The sequence below is a fragment of the Heterodontus francisci genome, chromosome 10 (assembly GCF_036365525.1).
Source record: "Heterodontus francisci isolate sHetFra1 chromosome 10, sHetFra1.hap1, whole genome shotgun sequence".
Classification (NCBI taxonomy): Eukaryota; Metazoa; Chordata; class Chondrichthyes; order Heterodontiformes; family Heterodontidae; genus Heterodontus; species Heterodontus francisci.
The window spans coordinates 75650857-75672439 of record NC_090380.1 but is presented as its reverse complement, the minus strand read 5'-3'; the positions used below and the strand labels follow the sequence as shown (position 1 = coordinate 75672439).

General features: G+C 42.3%; 1 protein-coding gene across 14 annotated transcripts in view; it reads right to left on the bottom strand.

Moving 5' to 3' along the window:
• Window positions 1-21583, bottom strand: part of spag17 (sperm associated antigen 17) — a 428416-nt gene that overhangs the window by 48834 nt on the left and 357999 nt on the right. For 13 of the 14 annotated variants that reach the window (XM_068040791.1, XM_068040788.1, XM_068040787.1 and 10 more), the window contains 4 exons: window positions 18342-18467; window positions 12457-12582; window positions 9978-10103; window positions 2000-2125 (listed from right to left, as the gene is read on the bottom strand). In XM_068040791.1, the coding sequence (XP_067896892.1) occupies window positions 2000-2125; window positions 9978-10103; window positions 12457-12582; window positions 18342-18467 (504 nt within the window). The remainder of the gene's footprint in view (window positions 1-1999; window positions 2126-9977; window positions 10104-12456; window positions 12583-18341; window positions 18468-21583) is intronic. The other variant, XM_068040793.1, reaches the window with a different exon arrangement.

The window sequence follows — 21583 nt, the reverse complement described above, 5'->3', positions numbered from 1 at the left end:
AAATAAGTCTTCATAAAGTCCTTTGGACTTGTTTACAAATAGCAAGTACTGGAAGTCACCCTTGTGGGAGATGTTTACAGAGAAGTGACAGGTCAAGATTTATAGGGGTCAGGAGGCTTGACTCGAGATTGTTTTTGGTTTCACTTTGGACAGTTAGTTGGATTGATCGACTGAAGGACAAAACCCCAGCTCAGCCTGTTCCATCTCTTTGAAAAGTCTGCCAGTTTTTCTATCTCTTTGAGAAGCTCTTAGAAGCGAGTTTAGAGAAATTGATGCTACCTTCATCCTGAAAGGCCTGCTTGAAACCCATGTAGCTGCATTTCTCCTGAGATGCTGGAAAAACCTGCCCGATAAATCCTCGATGCTGCTTGAACAAATTGCTCCAGAGAAAGATCCCAGTGACTGCTGCCTACTTGAATTTGGGACATTAAACCAAAAAAAAGACAACTGACATCTTTACATATCTTCCCTTTTTTCTTCAAGAATTAGCAAGTATTGGGCCAAAGTATTCTTTTTTGTCTTTTTTTTTGTAACAGAGCTCTAAAAAGTAAATCTCTATTTTTTCTGGTTAACAGTAGTGTGTGTGTTTGCATGTGTGAGGGGCAAACGTACAAGGGAACTGTCAGATTTTGTCTGTGTGTTAATGCTTTGCCTCGTTACTGGTTATGCCCTGTTTTATAATATACCGATAATTTTGTTGTTTATTAAAGAAACCTGGTTGGTGTATTTTATTCTGGGATAAGGAGTCTATGATTGACGGTATCGGTAACTGGATAAACATTTAAGTATCATATTGTGACCTGTGCAGGAGTGGAACTAGAAAAGACAGTGCACTCCTTCCACCTTGGTCGTACCAGTGACGACACTTCAAGTACATAACCAAGTATTTTTTAAATGCGATGAGTGTTTCTGTCTCCACCACTGCATGTAGAGAGTGCCACAGACACAAGGCAGCTCTGACTGCTCATCCACATTTAAAGGTTGATGACCCAGAGTTTGATGTGGCAATGATGGCAAAACTGTCAGTGTTTGTCATCATTTACACCAGTGAGAGTGCGCACAATAGTGGGGGAATCCCAAATCTGTGGTGGGCCGTTCCACACTGCTCCACAGGATGCGTTCTTTACTTCTGCGATGTTAATGTTAATGGAGAAAAATTGGTACTAGTGTGAATTTGGGCGAATTGTCCACTTATGATGAACGTTTCTTACTACAACATTTTAGTGATGATGTTTCCAGGTGGAAAGAGCCTCCTTTGTCAGTTTGTGAACATTTAATGAGGAAACTGGTATGAGATTTTTCAATTCTCCTACAATTTGTTGAACTTTTCAACATGATTCTGGATATTTATCTGACTTTTTAAATGATTAATTTTATGTGACTCTTTGCACATGATTCTGATATAATTTATTTGACTTGTTTAAATTTGCCATTTAACATGATTCTGCCCACATATATCTGACCTTTTTAGGAATTTGAATTAAAAAATTTATCACTTTTTAACACAATTCTGTTCACATTTATATGATTTTTAAAATTCTGTTACATGCATAGGACATTGTAAAAATGACTTTATTACTGACAGTTTTGAATTGGTTGCGGCCATGTCTTCTGCTCCAATCAATTTTGACAGATTCTGTACGTATGGCTTCTGTTCACTGCACCACGTGTTCTGTCCTTTATGCCACGTTAGAGCGCACTGCAAAGCTAGGCAGGGGTTCACACCTGCTGCCTTCCCAGTGAAATTCTCGGCAGGAGCATCACATTAAGTAAGCGGCCTCTTTAGGTTGAGGTCAACAGCCAGCACAGTTGCTTCGCTGCTGACCGCAAAATTAGGATCAATATATTGCCAAAAGCTGTATTTTGCAGATAAGTAGAGAATGCATTAAGTGTTAACACATATTGTTATTGGTGAAAATGTGAACTGGGAGTAGTAGTAATCTTATGCATTCTCGTCAACAGTATAATGTCTTGACAAATAAATTACTAAATGCATTACCTTCTGTGGCATGTTGAGACTGAGAAATCATTGCCTGTTGTGTTGGGTTCTCTGATGTTTTGAGGCTGCATGTGTCTGTCCCTGTTGCATAAGATGGTGTTTTGTCTGTTGGTCCGTTACTAATGTCTGGCAAAATAAAAACTGTTGGTGATGTTTATCTGAGCGAAGCGACTGCTATCCTATATACCTATTAGTTTCCCTTATCCTTTATTCAAAGCTAATCTTAGCACCAAAATTTCAGCAGATCATATAAAAAAGCATGTGAAATTCACATGTGCCTCTAATTTCTTTGTTGCCTCTGGTTTCCCTTCTTTTTTGTTAAGAATCTGTCAGGTGCATCCTTTATTCATTGACTTCAATATTTGATTACTAACTGTTTTGACGTGTCAATAAATTGATCTGTTTGACCATAATTTTCTCCACTCTTTGCTTCTCTCAAGTGCTGTTTATAAGCCTCGTTCAGACAGATCTCTTTGTAATTTCTCAAAGAAACATGGGACATAGAAAATTTACGGCTCAGAAGGCGGCCATTAGGCCCAAAGTGTCAGTGCTGGCTGAAAAAGAGCTTTCCAGCCAAATCCCACTTTCCAGCTGTTGGTCTATAGGTGCGTAAGTTATGTTATGAAAGTACTTCCATTATTTGTTAAATTTTGAGGACTTGTGTTTTAAAACTGAAAAAAGAATTCCATAGATTTTTTGTTATTTGTTTGTAGGCTGTGGGCATCACTGCCTAGGCCAGCATTTATTGCCCATCCCTAATTCCCCTTGAGAAGGTGGTGAGTTGCGTTTTTGAACTGCAGCAGTCCATGTGGGGTAGGTACACCAACAGCACTGTTAGGAAGGGAGTTTCAGGATTTTGAACCAGCTACAGTGAAGGAACAGCGACATAGTTCCAAGTCAGGATGGTGTGTGGCTTGGAGTGGAACTTGCAGGTGATGGCATTCCCATGCATCTGCTACCCTTGACCTTCTAGGTGGTACAGGTTGTGGGCTTGGAAGGTGCTGTCGAAGGAGCTTTGGTGCATTGCTGCAGTGCATCTTGTAGATGGTACACACTGCTGCCACTGTGCATCGGTGGTGGAGGGAGTGAATGTTTGTGGATGGGGTGCCAATCAAGCGGGCTTCTTTGTACTGGATGCTGTTGAGTTCCTTGAGTGTTGTTGGAGCTGCACCCATCCAGTGAGTATCTGGTAAGTTTTCTACTTCTAATTGTAATAAATTGTTTTTTAAGTTATGGTATGGCAGGTCAGCTCAGTCAAGTGGTATGTACAGCCTGTGGTATGTGGGAAGTCATGGATGCACCATGTGTCCTAGATGAACACATCTGCGGGATGCTTCACCAGCTGCAGAGGCTTGAGCTCCAGGGTTTGGAACTCGAGCAGTGGCTGGAGTCACTGTTGTGCATCCACGAGGCAGAGGACTATGTGGATAGCACATTTAGGGAGGTGGTCACACCACAGGTTAGGGGCATGCAGGCAGTGAGGGAATGGGTGACCGCCAGGCAGTCTAGGAGAACCAGGCAGGCAGTGCAGGAGTCCCCAGTCTATCTTGCTTGCTAATCGGTTTCCCATTTTGGATATTGGTGAGGGCACCCTCAGGGGAGGGTGCAGCCAGTGCAAAGTCCGTGATACCATTTGTGGCTCTGCTGCATAGGGTGGGAGGAAGAAGAGTGGAAAAGTAATATTGATAGGGGATTCGATAGTCAGGGAATCAGACAGGCGTTTCTGCTGCAGTAAACGTGACTTCAGGATGTTATGTTGCCTCCCTGGTGTCAGGGTCAAGGATGTCATGGAGCGGCTGCAGGACATCTTTCTGGGGGAGGGTGAACAGCCAGAGGTCATGGTCCACATTGGTACTAATGACATAGGTAGGAAGAGGGATGAGGTCCTGAAAACAGATTTTAGGGAGTTCGGAAGGAAGTTAAAAAGGAGGACCTCAAGAACAGTAATCTCAGGATTACTCCCAGTGCCACCTGCTAATGAGCATAAGACTAGGACGACTGATCAATTGAACATGTGGTTGGAGAATTGGTGTAGGAGGAAGGGCATCAGATTTCTGCGGCATTGGGACCAGTTCTGGGGCAGGTGGGACCTGCAGGTGGGACGAGCTACACCTTAATAGGACCGGAACTAATAACCTCATAGGGAGATCTGCTAGTGCTGTTGGGGAGGGCTTAAACTAGCTTGTCAGGGGGATGAGAGCCTGAGGGGTAGCTCAAATTGGAATGAAGTAAAGCTGGTAACAGGATATTGAAAAGTTGAAAGCGACATTAGAAGGCAGGTGAAACAAAGGCAAGCGTCAACTAGGTTTATAATGCAGAATAATGTCAAGAAGACAAGATTAAGGGCACTCTACCTGAATGCACGCATCATTCACAACAAGGTAGATGATTTAAAGGCACAAATAGAGGTAAATGGGTATGATCTAATTGCCATTATGGAAATGTGGCTACAGGGTGACCAAGACTGGGAACTGAATATTCAAGGATATTTGACATTTAGGAAGGACAGGAAAAAAGGAAAAGGAGGTGGTGTTGTGCTGATAATAAGGGATGGGATCAGTATATTCGTAAGGGAGGATCTCAGATCGGAAGAACTAAATGTGGAATCTGTTTGGGTGGAGATAAGAAACAGCAAGGGGCAGCAAAAATTGGTAGCAGTTGTTTACAGGCCACCAAACAGTAGTGGTAGTTGGGACATGGTATTAATCAGGAGACTGTGATATACTTGAACGTATTAGCATTGAAAGGGAGGAAATATTAGCAGTTTTAGTGGGCTTAAAAGTGGATCAAACCTCAGGCCCAGATGAGATGTATCCCAGGCTGTTATGTGAGGCAAGGGAGGAGATAGCAGGGGCTTTGACACAAATTTTCAAATCCTCTCTGGCCACAGGAGAGGTACCAGAGGACTGGAGGACAGCGAATGTGGTACCATTATTCAGGAAGGGTAGTAGGGATAAACCAGGTAATTACAGGCTGGTGAGTCTAACATCAGTGGTTGGGAAAATATTGGAAAAAATTCTGAGGGACAGGATTAATCTCCACTTGGAAAGACAGGAATTAATCAGGGATAGTCAGCATGGACAGCAAATTAGGATAAAATTCAAATATCAATATAGGGATAGTCAGCGTGGCTTTGTCAGGGGGAGATCATGTCTAACTAACTTGATTGAATTTTTCGAGGAGGTCACTAGATGTGTAGATGAGGGTAAAGCAGTAGATGTAGAATACATGGATTTCAGTAAGGCTTTTGGTAGGGTCCCGCATGGGACACTAGTTAAGAAGGTAAGGAGCCCATGGGATTCAGGGCAATTTGGCAAATTGGATCCAAAATTGGCTTATGGCAGGAGGCTGAGGGTAATGGTCGAGGGCTGTTTTTGCGATTGGAAGCCTGTGACCAGTGGTGTACCACAGGGATCGGTGCTGGGGACCCTTGCTGTTAGTAGTGTACATTAATGATTTTGTCGTGAATATAGGAGGTACGATCAGTAAGTTCGCAGATGACTCGAAAATTGGTGGTGTTGTAAATAGTGAGGAGGAAATCCTTAGATTACAGGGAGGTATAGATGGGCTGGTAAGATGGGCAGAGCAGTGGCAAATGGAATTTAATCCTGAAAAGTGTAAGGTGATGCATTTTGGGAGGACTAACAAGGCAAGGGAATATACAATGGATGGTAGGACCCTAGGAAGTACAGAAGGTCAGAAGGACCTTGGTTTTCTTGTCCATAGATCACTGAAGGCAGCAGCACAGGTAGATGAGGTGGTTAGGAAAGCATATGGAATACTTGCCTTTATTAGCCGAGGCATAGAATATAAGAGCGGGGAGGTTATGATGGAGCTGTATAAAACGTTAGTTAGGTCACAGCTGGAGTACTGTGTACAGTTCTGGTCACTACACTATAGGAAGGATGTGATTGCACTGGAGAGGGTGCAGAGGAGATTCACCAGGATGTTGCCTGGGCTGGAGCATTTCAGCTATAAAGAGAGACTGAAAAGGCTAGGGTTGCTTTCGTTGGAGCAGAGAAGGCTGAGGGGGGACATGATTGAGGTGTACAAGATTATGAGGGGCATTAGTTTAGTTTAGTTTAGAGATACAGCACTGAAACAGGCCCTTCGGCCCACCGAGTCTGTGCCGACCATCAACCACCCATTTATACTAATCCTACACTAATCCCATATTCCTACTACATCCCCAACTGTCCCTATATTTCTCTACCACCTACCTATACTAGGGGCAATTTATAATGGCCAATTTACCTACCAATCTGCAAGTCTTTTGACTGTGGGAGGAAACCGGAGCACCCGGAGAAAACCCACGCAGACACAGGGAGAACTTGCAAACTCCACACAGGCAGTACCCAGAATTGAACCTGGGTCACTGGAGCTGTGAGGCTGCGGTGCTAACCACTGCGCCGCCCATTGATAGGTTAGATAGGAAGAAACTTTTTCCCTTAGCAGAGGGGTCAAGAACCAGGGTGCATAGATTTAGGGTTAGGGGCAGGAGGTTTAGGGGGGATTTGAGGAAAATATTTTCACCCAGCGGGTGGCTGGAATCTGGAATGCACTGCCTGAACAGGTGGTGGAGGCAGGAACCCTCACAACATTTAAGAAGTATTTAGATGAGCACTTGAAACGCCATAGCATACAAGGCTACAGGCCAAGGGCAGGAATATGGGATTAGAATAGCTGGGTGCTGGATGGCCAGCACAGACATGACGGGCCGAAGGGCCTGTTTCTGTGCTGTATAACTCTATGACAGCAAAGGAAGACCAAGAAACTGATAAAGAAAGGGAGAATAGAATATGAATGTAAACTATCAAAAAACATAAAAACGGACTGTAAAAACTTCCATTGGTATATAAAATGAAAAGTTTGGCTAAGACAAATGTGGGTCCATTACAGGCAGAGTCAGGAGAGTTTATAACGGGGAATAGAGAAATGGCAGAGAAGCTAAATGATTACTTTGTGTCTGTCTTCATTGAGGAAGATACAAGAAATCTCCCAGAATTGGAGATCCAAGGGACATGGGTGAATGAGGAATTGAAGGAAATTAGTATTGGTAAGAAGGTTATATTGGAGAAATTAATGGGGCTGAAGGTTGATAAGTCCCCAGGACCTGATATTCTACATCCCAGAGTGTTTAAAGAGGTAGCTATGGAGATAGTGGATGCATTGGTAATCATCTTCCTAAATTCTATAGATTCTGGAATGGTTCCTGCAGATTGGTAGGTAGCAAATATCACCCCACTATTTAAGAAGGGAGGGAGTGAGAAAACAGAGAACTACAGACCTGTTAGCCTTACATCAGTAGTAGGGAAAATGTTAGAATCTATTCTAAAGGATGTGATAAATGGACACTTGGATAATAATGATCTGATTGGGCGTAGTCAACATGGAGTTATGAATGGGAAATCATGTTTGATGAACCTGTTGGAGTTTTTTGAGGATGTTACTAAGAGAATTGATAAGGGCAAGTTGGTGGATGTAGTATACTTAGATTTTCAGAAGGCTTTTGATAAAGTCCCCCACAGGAGGTTGGTTAGCAAAATTAAAGCACATGGGATAGGAGGTTATATACTGGCATGGATTAAGGATTGGTTAACAGGCAGAAAACAGAGAGTAGGAATGAACAGGCCATTCACGCGTTGGCAGGCTGTGACTAGTGGGGTAATGGATCAGTACTTGGGCCCCAGCTGTTCACAATATATATTAATGATTTGGATGTGGGGACCAAATGTAGTATTTCTAAGTTCGCGGATGACACAAAACTAGGTGGGAATGTGTGTTGTGAGGAAGATGCAAAGCGGCTTCAAGGGGATTTGGACAGACTTAGTGAGTGGGCAATAATGTGGCAGATGGAATATAATGTGGAAAAATGTAAGGTTATCCATTTTGGTAGGAGGAATAGATGTGCAGAGTATTTCTTAAATGGTCAGAGATTAGAAAATGTAGATGTACAAGGGGACCTGGGTGTCCTCGTCAATAAGTCACTGAAAGCTAACATGCAGGTGCAGCAAGAAATTAAGAAGGCTTATGGTACGTTAGCCTTTATTGCAAGAGGATTTGAGTACATGAGTAGTGAAGTCTTGCTTCAACTGTATAGAACCTTTGTTATACCGCACCTGGATTACTGTGTGCTGTTTTGGTCCCCTTACCTTAGGAAGGATATTATTGCCATAGAGGGAGTGTAACGAAGTTTCACCAGACTTGTTCCCAGGATGGTGGGACTATCCAATGAAGAGAGATTGGGGAAACTGGGCCTGTATTCTCTAGCGTTTCGAAGAATGAGAGGTGATCTCATTGAAACCAACAAAATTCTTAAAAAGGGATAGACAGGGTAAGATGTTTCCCCTGGTTGGGGAATCTAGAAACAGGGGACACAATTTCAAAATAAGGGGCAAGCCACTTAGGACCGAAATGAGGAGAAATTTCTTTACTCAAGAGGGTTGTGAATCTTTGGAATTCTCTACCCCAGTGGGCTGTGGAAGCTCAGTTATTGAGTATGTTTAAAGCAAAGATTGACAGATTACTAAATACCAGATAGATTTCTTAATACCAATGACATAAATGGATATGGGGATAGTGTGGGTAAAAAGCATCGAAGTCGATGATCAGCCATGATCGTATTGAATGGCGGAGCAGGCTCAATGGCTGAATGGCATACTCCTGCTCCTATGTACTTATGCGCTGTTTATAAGTCTCTTTTGGACAGATCACTTTGTAATTCCTCAAAGAAACATAGGACATAGAAAATGTACAGCTCAGAAGGAAGTCTTTTTGCCCAAAGTGTCTGGGTTGGCTGAAAAAGATAATTCCAATTTCCAGCTCCTGCGCTGTAGCCTTGTAGGTTACAACACTTCAAATGCATATCCAAGTATTTTTTAAATGCGATGAGTGTTTCTGTCTCCACCACTGCACGGACAAAGTGCCACAGACCCAAGGCAGCTCTAACTGCTCATCTGCATTTAAAAGTTGATGACCTAGAGTTTGCTGTGGTAATGATGGCACAACTGTCAGCTTTGCCATCATTACACCAGTGAGAGTGAGCACAATAGTGCGGGAATCCCAAAGCTGTGGTGGGCCGCTCCACGCTGCTCCACAGGGTGCGTTCTTTACCTCTGCGATGCTAACATTAATAGGGAAAAATTGGTACTTGGGTGAAGTTGGGCGAATTGTCCACTTATGATGAACTTTTCTCACTGCAACATTTTAGTGATGATGTTTCCAGGTGGAAAGAGTCTCCTCCGCCAATTCGTGAATATTTAATGAGGAAACTGGTATGAAATTTTTCAATTCTCCCACAATTTGTCGAACTTTTCAACATGATTCTGAATATCTATCTGACTTTTTAAATGATTAAATTTATATTATTCTTTTAACATGATTCTGATATAATTTATCTGACTTGCTTAAATTTGACTTTTAAATGATTCTGCCCACATATATCTGACCTTTTAGATTTTTATTCAAATTCCTATCACTTTTAAATATGATTCTGTTCACATTTATATGATTTTTAAAATCCTGTTTACATGCATAGGACATTGTAAAAATGATTTTATTACTGAAATTTTTTAAATGGTTGCAGCCATGTCTTCTGCTCCTGTCAGTTTGGACAGATTCTGTAGTTATGGCTTCTATTCAGTGCACCACGTGTTCTGTCCTTTATGCCATGTTAGAGTGCACTGCAAAGCTACGCAGGGGTCGACACTTCCTGCCTTCTCAGTGAAATTCTCAACAGGAGCATCACATTAAGTAAGTGGCCTCTTTAGGTTGAGGTCAACAGCCAGTGTTGCTTCGCTGCTGACCGCAAAGGTAGGACCAATATATTGACAAAAGCTGTATTTTGCAGATAAGTAGCGAATGCATTAATGTTAACACACATTGTTATTGGTGAAAATGTGAACGGTGAGTAGTGGTAATCTTATGCATTCTCATCAACAGTATGGTGTCTTCACAAATAAATTACTAAATGCATTACCTTCTGTGGCATGTTGAGACTGAAAGATCATTGCCTGTTGTGTTGGGTTCTCTGATCTTTTCAGGCTGCATGTGTCTGTCCCTGATATATAAGCTGGTATTTTGTCTGTTGGTCCATTACTAACATCTGCCAAAATAAAAACTGTTGGTGATGTTCATCTGAGAAGAGACTGCTATCCTATATACCTGTTAGTTTCCCTTATCCTTTATTCAAAGCTACTCATCTTTGTACCAAAACTTCAGAAGATTGTATGAAAAAGTACATGATTCATGGGTGTCTCTAATTTCTTTGTTCAGAATCAGAATTGTTACATCACAGAAGGAGGCCATTCGGCCCATCGTCTCTGCGGCAGCTCTCCGAAAGAGCAGTCTACCTAGTGCCACTCCCTGGCCTCTCCCCGTAGCCATGCATATTCTTCCTTTTCAAATGACAATCCAATTCCCTCTTGAATGCCTCAATTGAACCTGCCTCCACCACACTGTCAGGCAGTGCATTCCAGATCCTAAGCACTCGCTGCATGAAAAGGTTTTTCCTCATATCTCCATTGCTTCTTTTGCCAATTACCTTAAAACCATGCCCTCTTGTGTTCGATCCCTCCACCAATGGAACAGATTTTGAATATCCAGCCATTCTAGACTCCTCATGATTTTGAATACTTCTATCAAATCTCCGCTCAACCTTCTCTTCTCCAAAGAAAACAGTCCTAACTTCTCCAATCTATCCACATGACTGAAGTCCTCATTGCTGGAACCATTCTCATGAACCTATCCTCCACTCTCTCAGAGCCTTCACATCTTTCCTAAAGTTTGGTGCCCAGAACTGGACACAATACTTTGGTTGAGACCAAACTAGTGTTCTATACAAATTTAACATAACATCCTTGCTTTGTACTCCATGCCCCTATTAATGAAGCCTAGGATGCTGTATGCTCTATTAACTGCGCTCTCAACCTGTCCTGCCACCTTCAATGATTTATGCACATATACATCCAGATCCCTCTTCTCCTGCAGCCCCTTTAGATTGCACCCTTTATTTTCTTTTGTCTCTCTGTGAACTTCCTACCAAAATGAATCACACTTCTCTGCATTAAATTTCATCTCCACTTGTCTGCCCATTCCACCAACCTATGTCTATGTCTTTTTGAAGTTCTACACCATCCTCCTCACTGTTCACAATGTTTTTAAGTTTTGTATTATTAGCAAAGATATTAAAGTCTTTAATATACGCCTCTTCTTTGTTAAGATTCTGTCAGGTGCACCCTTTATTCATTTACTTCAATCTTTTATTACTAACTTTCATTTGTGTTGGTAAAGTGATCTGCTTTATCCAAATGTGACCATTATTTTTCATGTTCTTGACTTCTCTCTGGTTCTGTTTATAAATCTCTTTTGGACAGATCTCTTTGTAATTCCTCAAAGAAACTTGGGACATAGAAAATCTATGGCTCAGAAGGAGGCCATTTGGCCCAAAGTGTCTGGGTTGGCTGAAAAAGAGCTTTCCCGCCTAATCCAACTTTCCAGCTCCTGCTCTGTAGCCTTGTCGGTTATGACACTTCAAGTGCATATACAAGTATTTTTTAAATGCGATGAGGGTTTCTGCCTCTACCACTGCATGTATGAAGTGCCATAGACCCAAGGCAACTCTAACTGCTCATCCTCATTTAAAAGTTGATGACCCAAAGTTCGATGTGACAATGATGGCAAAACTGTCAGCATTTGTCATCATTACACCAGTGAGAGTGAGCACAATAGTGCGGGAATCCCAAAGATGTGGTGGGCTGTTCCACGCTGCTCCACAGGATGCGTTCTTTACCTCTGCGATGTTAACATTAATAGGGAAAAATTGGTACTTGTGTGAATTTGGAGAATTGTCCACTTATGATGAACTTTTCTCACTACAACATTTTAGTGATGATGTTTCCAGATGGAAAGAGCCTTCTCTGTGAATTCGTGAATATTTAATGAGGAAACTGGTATGAAATTTTTCAATTCTCCCACAGTTTGTCGAACTTTAAATGACTAAATTTATATTATTCTTTTAACATGATTCTGATATAATTTATCTGACTTGTTTAAATTTGACTTTTAAATGATTCTGCCCACATATATCTGACCTTTTATATCTTTTATTCAAATTCCTATCACTTTTAAATATGATTCTGTTCACATTTATATGATTTTTAAAATCCTGTTTACATACATATAACATTGTAAAAATTACTTTAGGACTGATGCAGGAGCATCACATTAAGTAAGTGGCCTCTTAAGGTTGAGGTCAACAGCCAGCACAGTTGCTTCGTTGCTGACCGCAAAGTTAGGACCAATATATTGCCAAAAGCTGTAATTTGCAGATAAGTAGAGAATGCATTAGTGTTAACACACATTGTTATTGTTGAAAATATGAACAGTGAGTAGTGGTAATCTTATGCTCTCTTGTCAACAGTATGGTGTCTTCACAAATAAATTACTAAATGCATTACCTTCTGTGGCATGTTGAGACTGAGAAATCATTGTCTGTTGTGTTGGGTTCTCTGATCTTTTCAGGCTGCATGTGTCTGTCCCTGATGTATAAGCTGGTGTTGTGTATGTTGGTCCATTACTAACATCTGCCAAAATAAAAACCATTGTTGATGTTTATCTGTGAGAAGAGACTGCTATCCTATATACCTGTTAGTTTCCCTCATCCTTTATTCAAAGCTACTTATCTTTGTACCAAAACTTCAGTAGTTTGCATGAAAAAGCACATGATTCATGGGTATCTCTAATTTCCTTGTTCAGAATCAGAATTGTTACATCACAGAAGGAGGCCATTCGGCCCATTGTCTCTGCGGCAGCTCTCCGAAAGAGCAGTCTACCTAGTGCCACTCCCTGGCCTCTCCCCGTAGCCATGCATATTCTTCCTTTTCAAATGACAATCCAATTCCCTCTTGAATGCCTCAATTGATTCTGCCTCCACCACACTGTCAGGCAGTGCATTCCAGATCCTAAGCACTCGCTGCATGAAAAGGTTTTTCCTCATGTCTCCATTGCTTCTTTTGCCAATTACCTTAAATCTGTGCCCTCTTGTGTTCGATCCCTCCACCAATGGAACAGATTTTCCCTATCAAGTCATTCTAGACTGCTCATGATTTTGAATACGTCTTTCAAATTTCCTCTCAACCTTCTCTTCTCCAAAGAAAACAGTCCTAACTTCTCCAATCTATCCACATGACTGAAGTTCCTCATTGTTGGAACCATTCTCTTGAACCTTTTCTCCTCTCTCTCCAATGCCTTCACATCTTTCCTAAAGTTTGGTGTCCAGAACTGGACACAATACTTTGGTTGAGACCAAACTAGTGTTCTACACAAATTTAACATAACATCCTTGCTTTGTACTCTATGCTCCTATTAATGAAGCCAAGGATGCTGTATTCTCTATTAACTGCGCTCTCAACCTGTCCTGCCACCTTCAATGATTTATGCACATACACACGCAAGTCCCTCTTCTCCTGCAGCCCCTTTAGATTGCACCCTTTATTTTATTTCTCTGCATTCATCCTACCAAAATGAATCACTTCAATTTCTCTGCATTAAATGTCATCTCCACTTGTCTGCCCATTCCACCAACCTATGTCTATGTCTTTTTGAAGTTCTACACCATCCTCCTCACTGTTCACAATGTTTTTAAGTTTTGTATTATTAGCAAAGATATTAAAGTCTTTAATATATGCCTCTTCTTTGTTAAGATTCTGTCAGGTGCACCCTTTATTCATTTACTTCAATCTTTTATTACTAACTTTCATTTGTGTTGGTAAAGTGATCTGCTTTATCCAAATGTGACCATTATTTTTCATGTTCTTGACTTCTCTCTGGTGCTGTATATAAATCTCTTTTGGACAGATCTCTTTGTAATTCCTCAAAGAAACATGGACATAGAAAATCTATGACTCAGAAGGAGGCCATTTGGCCCAAAGTGTCTGGGTTGGCTGAAAAAGAGCTTTCCCGCCTAATCCGACTTTCCAGCTCCTGCTCTGTAGCCTTGTCGGTTATGACACTTCAAGTGCATATACAAGTATTTTTTAAATGCGATGAGGGTTTCTGCCTCTACCACTGCATGTATGAAGTGCCATAGACTCAAGGCAACTCTAACTGCTCATCCGCATTTAAAAGTTGATGATCCAAAGTTCGATGTGACAATGATGGCAAAACTGTCAGCATTTGTCATCAAAAGACCAGTGAGAGTGAGCACAATAGTGCGGGAATCCCAAAGTTGTGGTGGGCTGTTCCACGCTGCTCCACAGGGTGCGTTCTTTACTTCGGCGACGTTAACATTAATAGAGAAAAATTAGTACTGGTGTGAATTTGGGTGAATTGCCCACTCACTACAACATTTTAAGGAAGATTTTTCCAGGTGGAAAGAGCCTCCTCTGTCTGTTTGTGAATATGTTTAAAATCCTGTTTACATAGAAATATAGAAAATAGGAGCAAGAGTAGGCCATTCGGCCCTTTGAGCCTGCACCGCCATTCAATACGATCATGGCTGATCATTCAAACTCAGTACCCTGTTCCCGCTTTCTCCCCGTATCCCTTGATCCCTTTAGCCCTAAGATCTATACCGAACTCTTTCTTAAATATATTTAATGATTTGGCCTCAACTGCTTTCTGAGGTAGAGAATTCCACAGGTTCACCACTCTCAGTCCGAAATGGCTTACCCCTTATCCTTAGATTGTGACCCCTTGTCCTGGACTCCCCTGCCATTGGGAACATCCTTCCTGCATCTAGTCTGTCCAGTCCTGTCAAAATTTTGTAGGTTTCTATGAGATCCCCTCTCATTCTTCTAAACTCCAGCGAATACAAGCCTAATTGACCCAATCTCTCTTCATACGTCAGACCTGCCATCCCAGGAATCAGTCTGGTGAATCTTTGCTGCACTCTCTCCATAGCAAGATCATCCTTCCTCAGATAAGGAGACCAAAACTGCACACAATACTCCAGATGTAGTTTCACCTCACCAAGGCCTTGTATAATTGCAGCAAGACATCCTTGCTCCTGTACTCGAATCCTCTCGCTATGAAGGCCAACATACAATTTGCCTTTTTAACTGCCTGCTGCACCTGCATGCTTACTTTCAGCGACTGGTGCACAAGGAGACCCAGGTCTCGCTGCACCTTCCCCTTTCCCAATCTATCACCGTTCAGATAATAATCTGCCTGTCTGTTTTTGGCACCAAAGTGGATAACCTCACATTTATCCACATTATACTGCATCTGCCATGTATTTGCTCACTCGCTCAACTTGTCCAAATCACACTGGAGCTTCTCTGCAACCTCCTCACAGCTCACACTCCCACCCAGCTTTGTGTCGTCTGCAAACTTGGATATATTACATTTAATTCCCTCATCTATATCATTAATATATATTGTGAATAGCTGGGGTCCTAGCACTGATCCCTGCAGTACCCCACTAGTCATTTCCTGCCACTCAGAAAAAAACCCGTTTATTCCTACTCTTTGTTTCCTTTCTGCCAACCAGTTCTCTATCCATGATAGTATTTTACCCCCAATCCCATGTGCTTTAATTTTGCATGCTAATCTCTTATGTGGGACCTTATCGAAAGCCTTCTGAAAGTCCAAATACACCATATCCACTGGTTCTCCCTTATCTATTCTACTAGTTGCATCCTCAAAAGATTCCAGTAGATTTGTCAAGCATAATTTCCCTTTCGTAAATCCATGGTGACTTTGTCCAATCCTGTCATTGTTTTCCAAGTGCTCTGCTATTACATCTTTTATAATGGACTCTAGCATTTTCCCCACTACTGATGTCAGGCTAACCAGTCTATAATTCCCTGTTTTCTCTCTACCTCCTTTTTTAAATAGTGGGGTTACATTAGCTACCCTCCAATCTGTTGGAACTGTTCCAATCTATATAATTTTGAAAAATGACCAGCAATACATCTACTATTTCAAGGGCCACTTCCTTAAGTACTTTGGGATGTAGATTATCAGGCCCTGGGGATTTATCAGCTTTCAATCCCAACAATTTCCCTAACACCATTTCCCTACTCATTGTGATTTCATACAGTTCCTCCTTCTCACTAGATCCTATGTTCTCCAACATTTCTGGGAGGTAATTTGTGTCCTCTTTTGGGAAGACAGAACCAAAGTATGTATTTAATTGGTCTGCCATTTCTTTGTTCCCCATTACAAATTCCCCCGTTTCTGACTGCAAGACATTTGTCTTCACTAATCTTTTTCTCTTCACATATCTAAAGAAGCTTTTACAGTCAGCTTTTATGTTCTCTGCAAGCTTACTCTCATACTCCATTTTCCCCTTCTGAATCAATCCCTTTGTCCTCCTTTGCTGAATTCTATTCATTAAGAACAATACCAATATCTTCCACACCTACGTATAGGTTACCTTTTTGTTCTTATATGGACTCTACTCTCTCCTTAGTTATCCTCTTACTCTTAATGTATTGACAAAACATCTTTGGGTTCACCTTGGTTTTGCTTGCCAATATTCTTTCATGCCCTCTCTTTGCTTTCCTAATTTCCTTTTTAACATCACCCCTCCACTTTCTATACTCCTCTCGGCTTTCTGTAGTATTGAGCTCTCGGTGTCGGACATAAGCTTTCCTTTTCTGCCTTATCTTACCCTGTAGGCTCTTTAACATCCATGGGACTCTAGATTTGGTCGCCTCACCCTTTTTCTTTGTGGGAACTTGTTAACCCTGGATCCTTAAATCTCTGCTTTGAATGCTTCCCACTGCTCTGACACTGATTTACCTTCAAGTAGCTGTTTCCAGTCCACTTTCGCTAAATCACTCCTCAGTTTGGTAAAATTGGCCTTGCCCCAGTTGAGAACTCTAACTCCTGTTCTAGCTCTGTCTTGCATATGACATTTTCAAAATGATTTTATTACTGAAGATTTTTAAAAACTTTTGTGTGCGTGTCCTCTGCTCCTGTCGGACTGTGGGCATGACTTCTATTCACTGCAGCACGTGCTCTGTCATTTATGCCACGTTAGTGTATGTTGCAGAACTACGCTGGGGCCCATGTCCCAGTGGAATCCTTGTGTTTCCCAGTGAAATTCTTGGCAGGAGGTTTGCATTAAGTATGTGGGCACTTTAGCTCGAGATTAGCAGTGAGAACCAACGTTTCGCTGCTGACCGCAAAATCCAGGCCATTATATCGCCAAATGTTATATTTTCCAGATAAGAAAAGAACAAATTAAGACTTAAACACATTGCCATTGGTGAAAATGTCAACAGCGAGTAGTGATAGTCTTATGCATTCTCAACACTATGGTAGATTCACAAATAAATTACTAAATACAGAGGTTGGGGTGACCTTGGTTCTGAACTGGAGATGACATAGGTTAAATAAATAGTTTCCCGCTCATCCTGTAGAGTAGATCGATACTGGCAGGGAGCTTCATGGAGACGAGGTGGAGTGTTGCGGCGAGGAGGATTGGAAAACAGCGTTGGTGCAACGACACAGCCTTGGTTGACCCCAGTTTGCACTCAGATTGGGTCAGTGGCAGATCCATTGGCAAGGATTACAGCTTGCATGTTGTCTTGCAGCAGGTGGAGGATGGTGATGAATTTCTCTGTGCAGCCACATTTAAAGAGGATATTCCATAATCCCACCCGGTTGATCGAGTTGAAGGTCTTTGTGAGGTAAAAGTAGACCATGTCTAAAGGTTGCTGCTGCTCCCTACATTTTCCTTGGATTTGGCTTGCTGAGAAGATCATGTCTACTGTACCTCTTGATGGATCGAATCCACATTGTGAATCTGGTAGGAGCTCTTCAGACACGGAGAGGAGGTGGTTGAGAAGGACTCTTGTGATGAGCTTCAATATCATGGCCTCTCTCAGGCCAACATCCCCAGTCTTGAGACACTGGTCATGGCTAGTCAGTTACGTTGGACGGGCCACATCATCCGTATGCCTGACATAAGACTCGCAAAACAAGCTTTCTACTCCGAACTCTGTGATGGCAAGAGGCTACCAGGAGAGCAGAGGAAATGCTGCAAGGATGTCCTTAAAGCCTCCCTGAAAAAATGTGACATTTACACTGATTCATGGGAATGTCTCGCCCAAGACTGCCCAAACTGGAGAAGAAGCATCGGTGAAGATGCCAGCTAGTTTGAACAACGTCGACATACCCAGGCAGTGACCAAGTGCAAACAGCGGAAGGAGCCTTCGGAAATTCGAGCATCCCATTCACTCACCTCACCAAACACCACCTGCCCCACCTGTGGCAGAGTGTGCAGATCCAGAATTGGACTATTCAGTCACCTAAGGAGCCACAACCCTGAAGTGGAAGAAAGTCATCCTCATTCCCGAGGGACTGCATAAGGAGAGAAGACTAAATACATTACCTTCTGTGGAACGTTGAGACTGTGAAGTCACTGTCTGTTGCGTTGGGTAGTCTGATCTTTTGAGGCTGCATGTGTCTGTCCCTGTCGTATGAGCTGGCATTGGGTATGTTGATCTGTTACTAACATCTGACAAAATAAAAAATGTAGTTAATAATGCTCATCTGAAAGAAGAGTCTGTTATCCTATATATGTGTCAGTTTGCAGAGATGGACAGTTGCTTTTAAAACCACATTTTACCCTTTTCCTTAATTCCTAACATAGGAATATGACAATACAAAAGCATAGAATGATTTTATCCTTTATTGGCCCCAGGGCTTTTTTTTGCTTTTTTTCTGCCTCTCCAAGTGAACTACAGGTGTGTCTGGTGGGCGTGAGGATGGGAAAAAGTGTCTAGTCATGGTGCTCCAGGTATCAGCTTCTTGGGGTAGGCTTGACCCAGCTAGTCTTTTCCTGTTCACCTTTTTCATGTGTTCGTATAACAACTCATAAAAGCCCTTGGAATCCCTTTCTACAAACATGAATTCACAGGAGGTTGAAGAAAGACGAAGCTTTGAAAGAATATCGGGAATGTAGGACCAATCTGAAACGAGGAATTAAGAGGGCGAAAAGGGGTCATGAAATATCTTTAGCAAACAGGGTTAAGGAAAATCCCAAAGCCTTTTATTCATATATAAGGAGCAAGAGGGTAACTAGAGAAAGGATTGGCCCACTCAAGGACAAAGGAGGAAAGTTATGTGTGGAGTCAGAGAAAATGGGTGAGATTTTAAACGGGTACTTTGCATCGGTATTCACCGAGGAGAGGGACATAACGGATGTTGAGGTTAGGGACAGATTTTTGATTACTCTAGGTCTAGTCGGCATAAGGAGGGAGGAAGTGTTGGGTATTCTAAAAGGCATTAAGGCGGACAAGTCCCCAGGTTCGGATGGGATCTATCCCAGGTTACTGAGGGAAGCGAGAGAGGAAATAGCTGGGGCCTGAACAGATATCTTTGCAACATCCTTAAACACGGGTGAGGTCCCGGAGGACTGGAGAATTGCTAATGTTGTCCCCTTGTTTAAAAGGGTAGCAGGGATAATCCAGGTAATTATAGACCGGTGAGCCTGATGTCAGTGGTAGGGAAGCTGCTGGAGAAGATACTGAGGGATAGGATCTATTCCCATTTGGAAGAAAATGGGCTTATCAGTGATAGGCAACATGGTTTTGTGCAGGGAAGGTCATGTCTTACCAACTTAATAGAATTCTTTGAGGAAGTGACAAAGTTGATTGATGAGGGAAGGGCTGTAGATGTCATATACATGGACTTCAGTAAGGTGTTTGATAAGGTTCCCCATGGTAGGCAATTGGAGAACGTGAAGTCGCATGGGGTCCAGGGTGTACTCGCTAGATGGATAAAGAACTAGCTGGGCAACAGGAGACAGAGAGTAGTAGTGGAAGGGAGTTTCTCAAAATGGAGACGTGTGACCAGTGGTGTTCCACAGGGATCCGTGCTGGGACCACTGTTGTTTGTGATATACATAAATGATTTGGAGGAAAGTATAGGTGGTCTGATTAGCAAGTTTGCAGACGACACTAAGATTGGTGGAGTAGCAGATAGTGAAGGGGACTGTCAGAGAATACAGCAGAATATAGATAGATTGGAGAGTTGGGCAGAGAAATGGCAGATGGAGTTCAATCAGGGCAAATGCGAGGTGATGCATTTTGGAAGATCCAATTCAAGAGTGAACTATACAGTAAATGGAAAAGTCCTGGGGAAAATTGATGTACAGAGAGATTTGGGTGTTCAGGTCCATTGTTCCCTGAAGGTGGCAACGCAGGTCAATAGAGTGGTCAAGAAGGCATACGGCATGCTTTCCTTCATCGGACGGGGTATTGAGTATAAGAGTTGGCAGGTCATGTTACAGTTGTATAAGACTTTGGTTCAGCCACATTTGGAATACTGCGTGCAGTTCTGGTCGCCACATTACCAAAAGGATGTAGATGCTTTGGAGAGGGTGCAGAGGAGGTTCACCAGGATGTTGCCTGGTATGGAGGGCGCTAGCTATGAAGAGAGGTTGAGTAGATTAGGATTTTTTCATTAGAAAGCCGGAGGTTGAGGGGGGACCTGATTGAGGTGTACAAAATCATGAGAGGTATAGACAGGGTGGATAGCAAGAAGCTTTTTCCCAGAGTGGGGGATTCATTTACTAGGGGTCATGAGTCCAAATTGAGAGGGGAAAAGTTTAGGGGGGATATGCGTGGAAAGTTCTTTACGCAGAGGGTGGTGGGTGCCTGGAACGCGTTGCCAGCAGAGGCGGTAGACGTGGGCACGATAGCGTCTTTTAAGATGTATCTAGACAGATACATGAATAGGCAGGAAGCAAAGAGATACAGACCCTTAGAAAATAGGCGACATGTTTAGATAGAGGATCTGGATTGGCGCAGGCTTGGAGGGCCGAAGGGCCTGTTCCTGTGCTGTAATTTTCTTTGTTCTTTGTTCTAGCTCAATCTGAAAGCTTGAGAGTCGGATGTACAGTACTTGAAAGAGCAGAGATGAAGAGCCAAAACTACGGACACATTATTCTCCCGTGCTTAGTGCCAAGCATATTCAAATAACCCAATATATTAATTTTTGTACTGTTATTTTTACATTAATGAAGTATTACTCACTCCTAAGGGCCAAAGCCCATAGGCAGGACACCACAAAAGTTGAAAGAAGAAGGAGTATTTGCTACAGTGGTTGGGAAGGGTTTAAACTAAAATGGCAGGGGGATGGGAACCTTTGCAAGGAGTCAGAGGAGGGGGAAATCAAAGACAAGAAACAAAAGACAGTAAGGGGAATAAGAAAACTGATAGGCAGAGTAATCAAGGGCCAGAATCAAACAGGGCCACAGTGAAAAATAGTGGGAAGGGGACAAGTAATGTTAAAAAGACAAGCCTTAAGGCTTTGTGCCTTAATGCACGGAGCATTTGCAATAAGGTGGATGAATTAATCTTGCAAATAGATGTAAAAGGGTATGATATCGTCGGGATTACTGAGACATGGCTGCAAGGTGACCAGGGATGGGAAATGAACATCAACGGATATTCAGTATTTAGGAAGAAGAGACAAAAAGCAAAAGGTGGTGGAGTTGCATTGCTGGTTAAAGAGGAAATTAACGCAATAGTGAGGAAAGATATTAGCTCTGACGATGTGAAATCTGTATGGGTAGAGCTGAGAAACACTAAGGGGCAAAAAACGTTAGTGGGGGTTGTATATAGACCC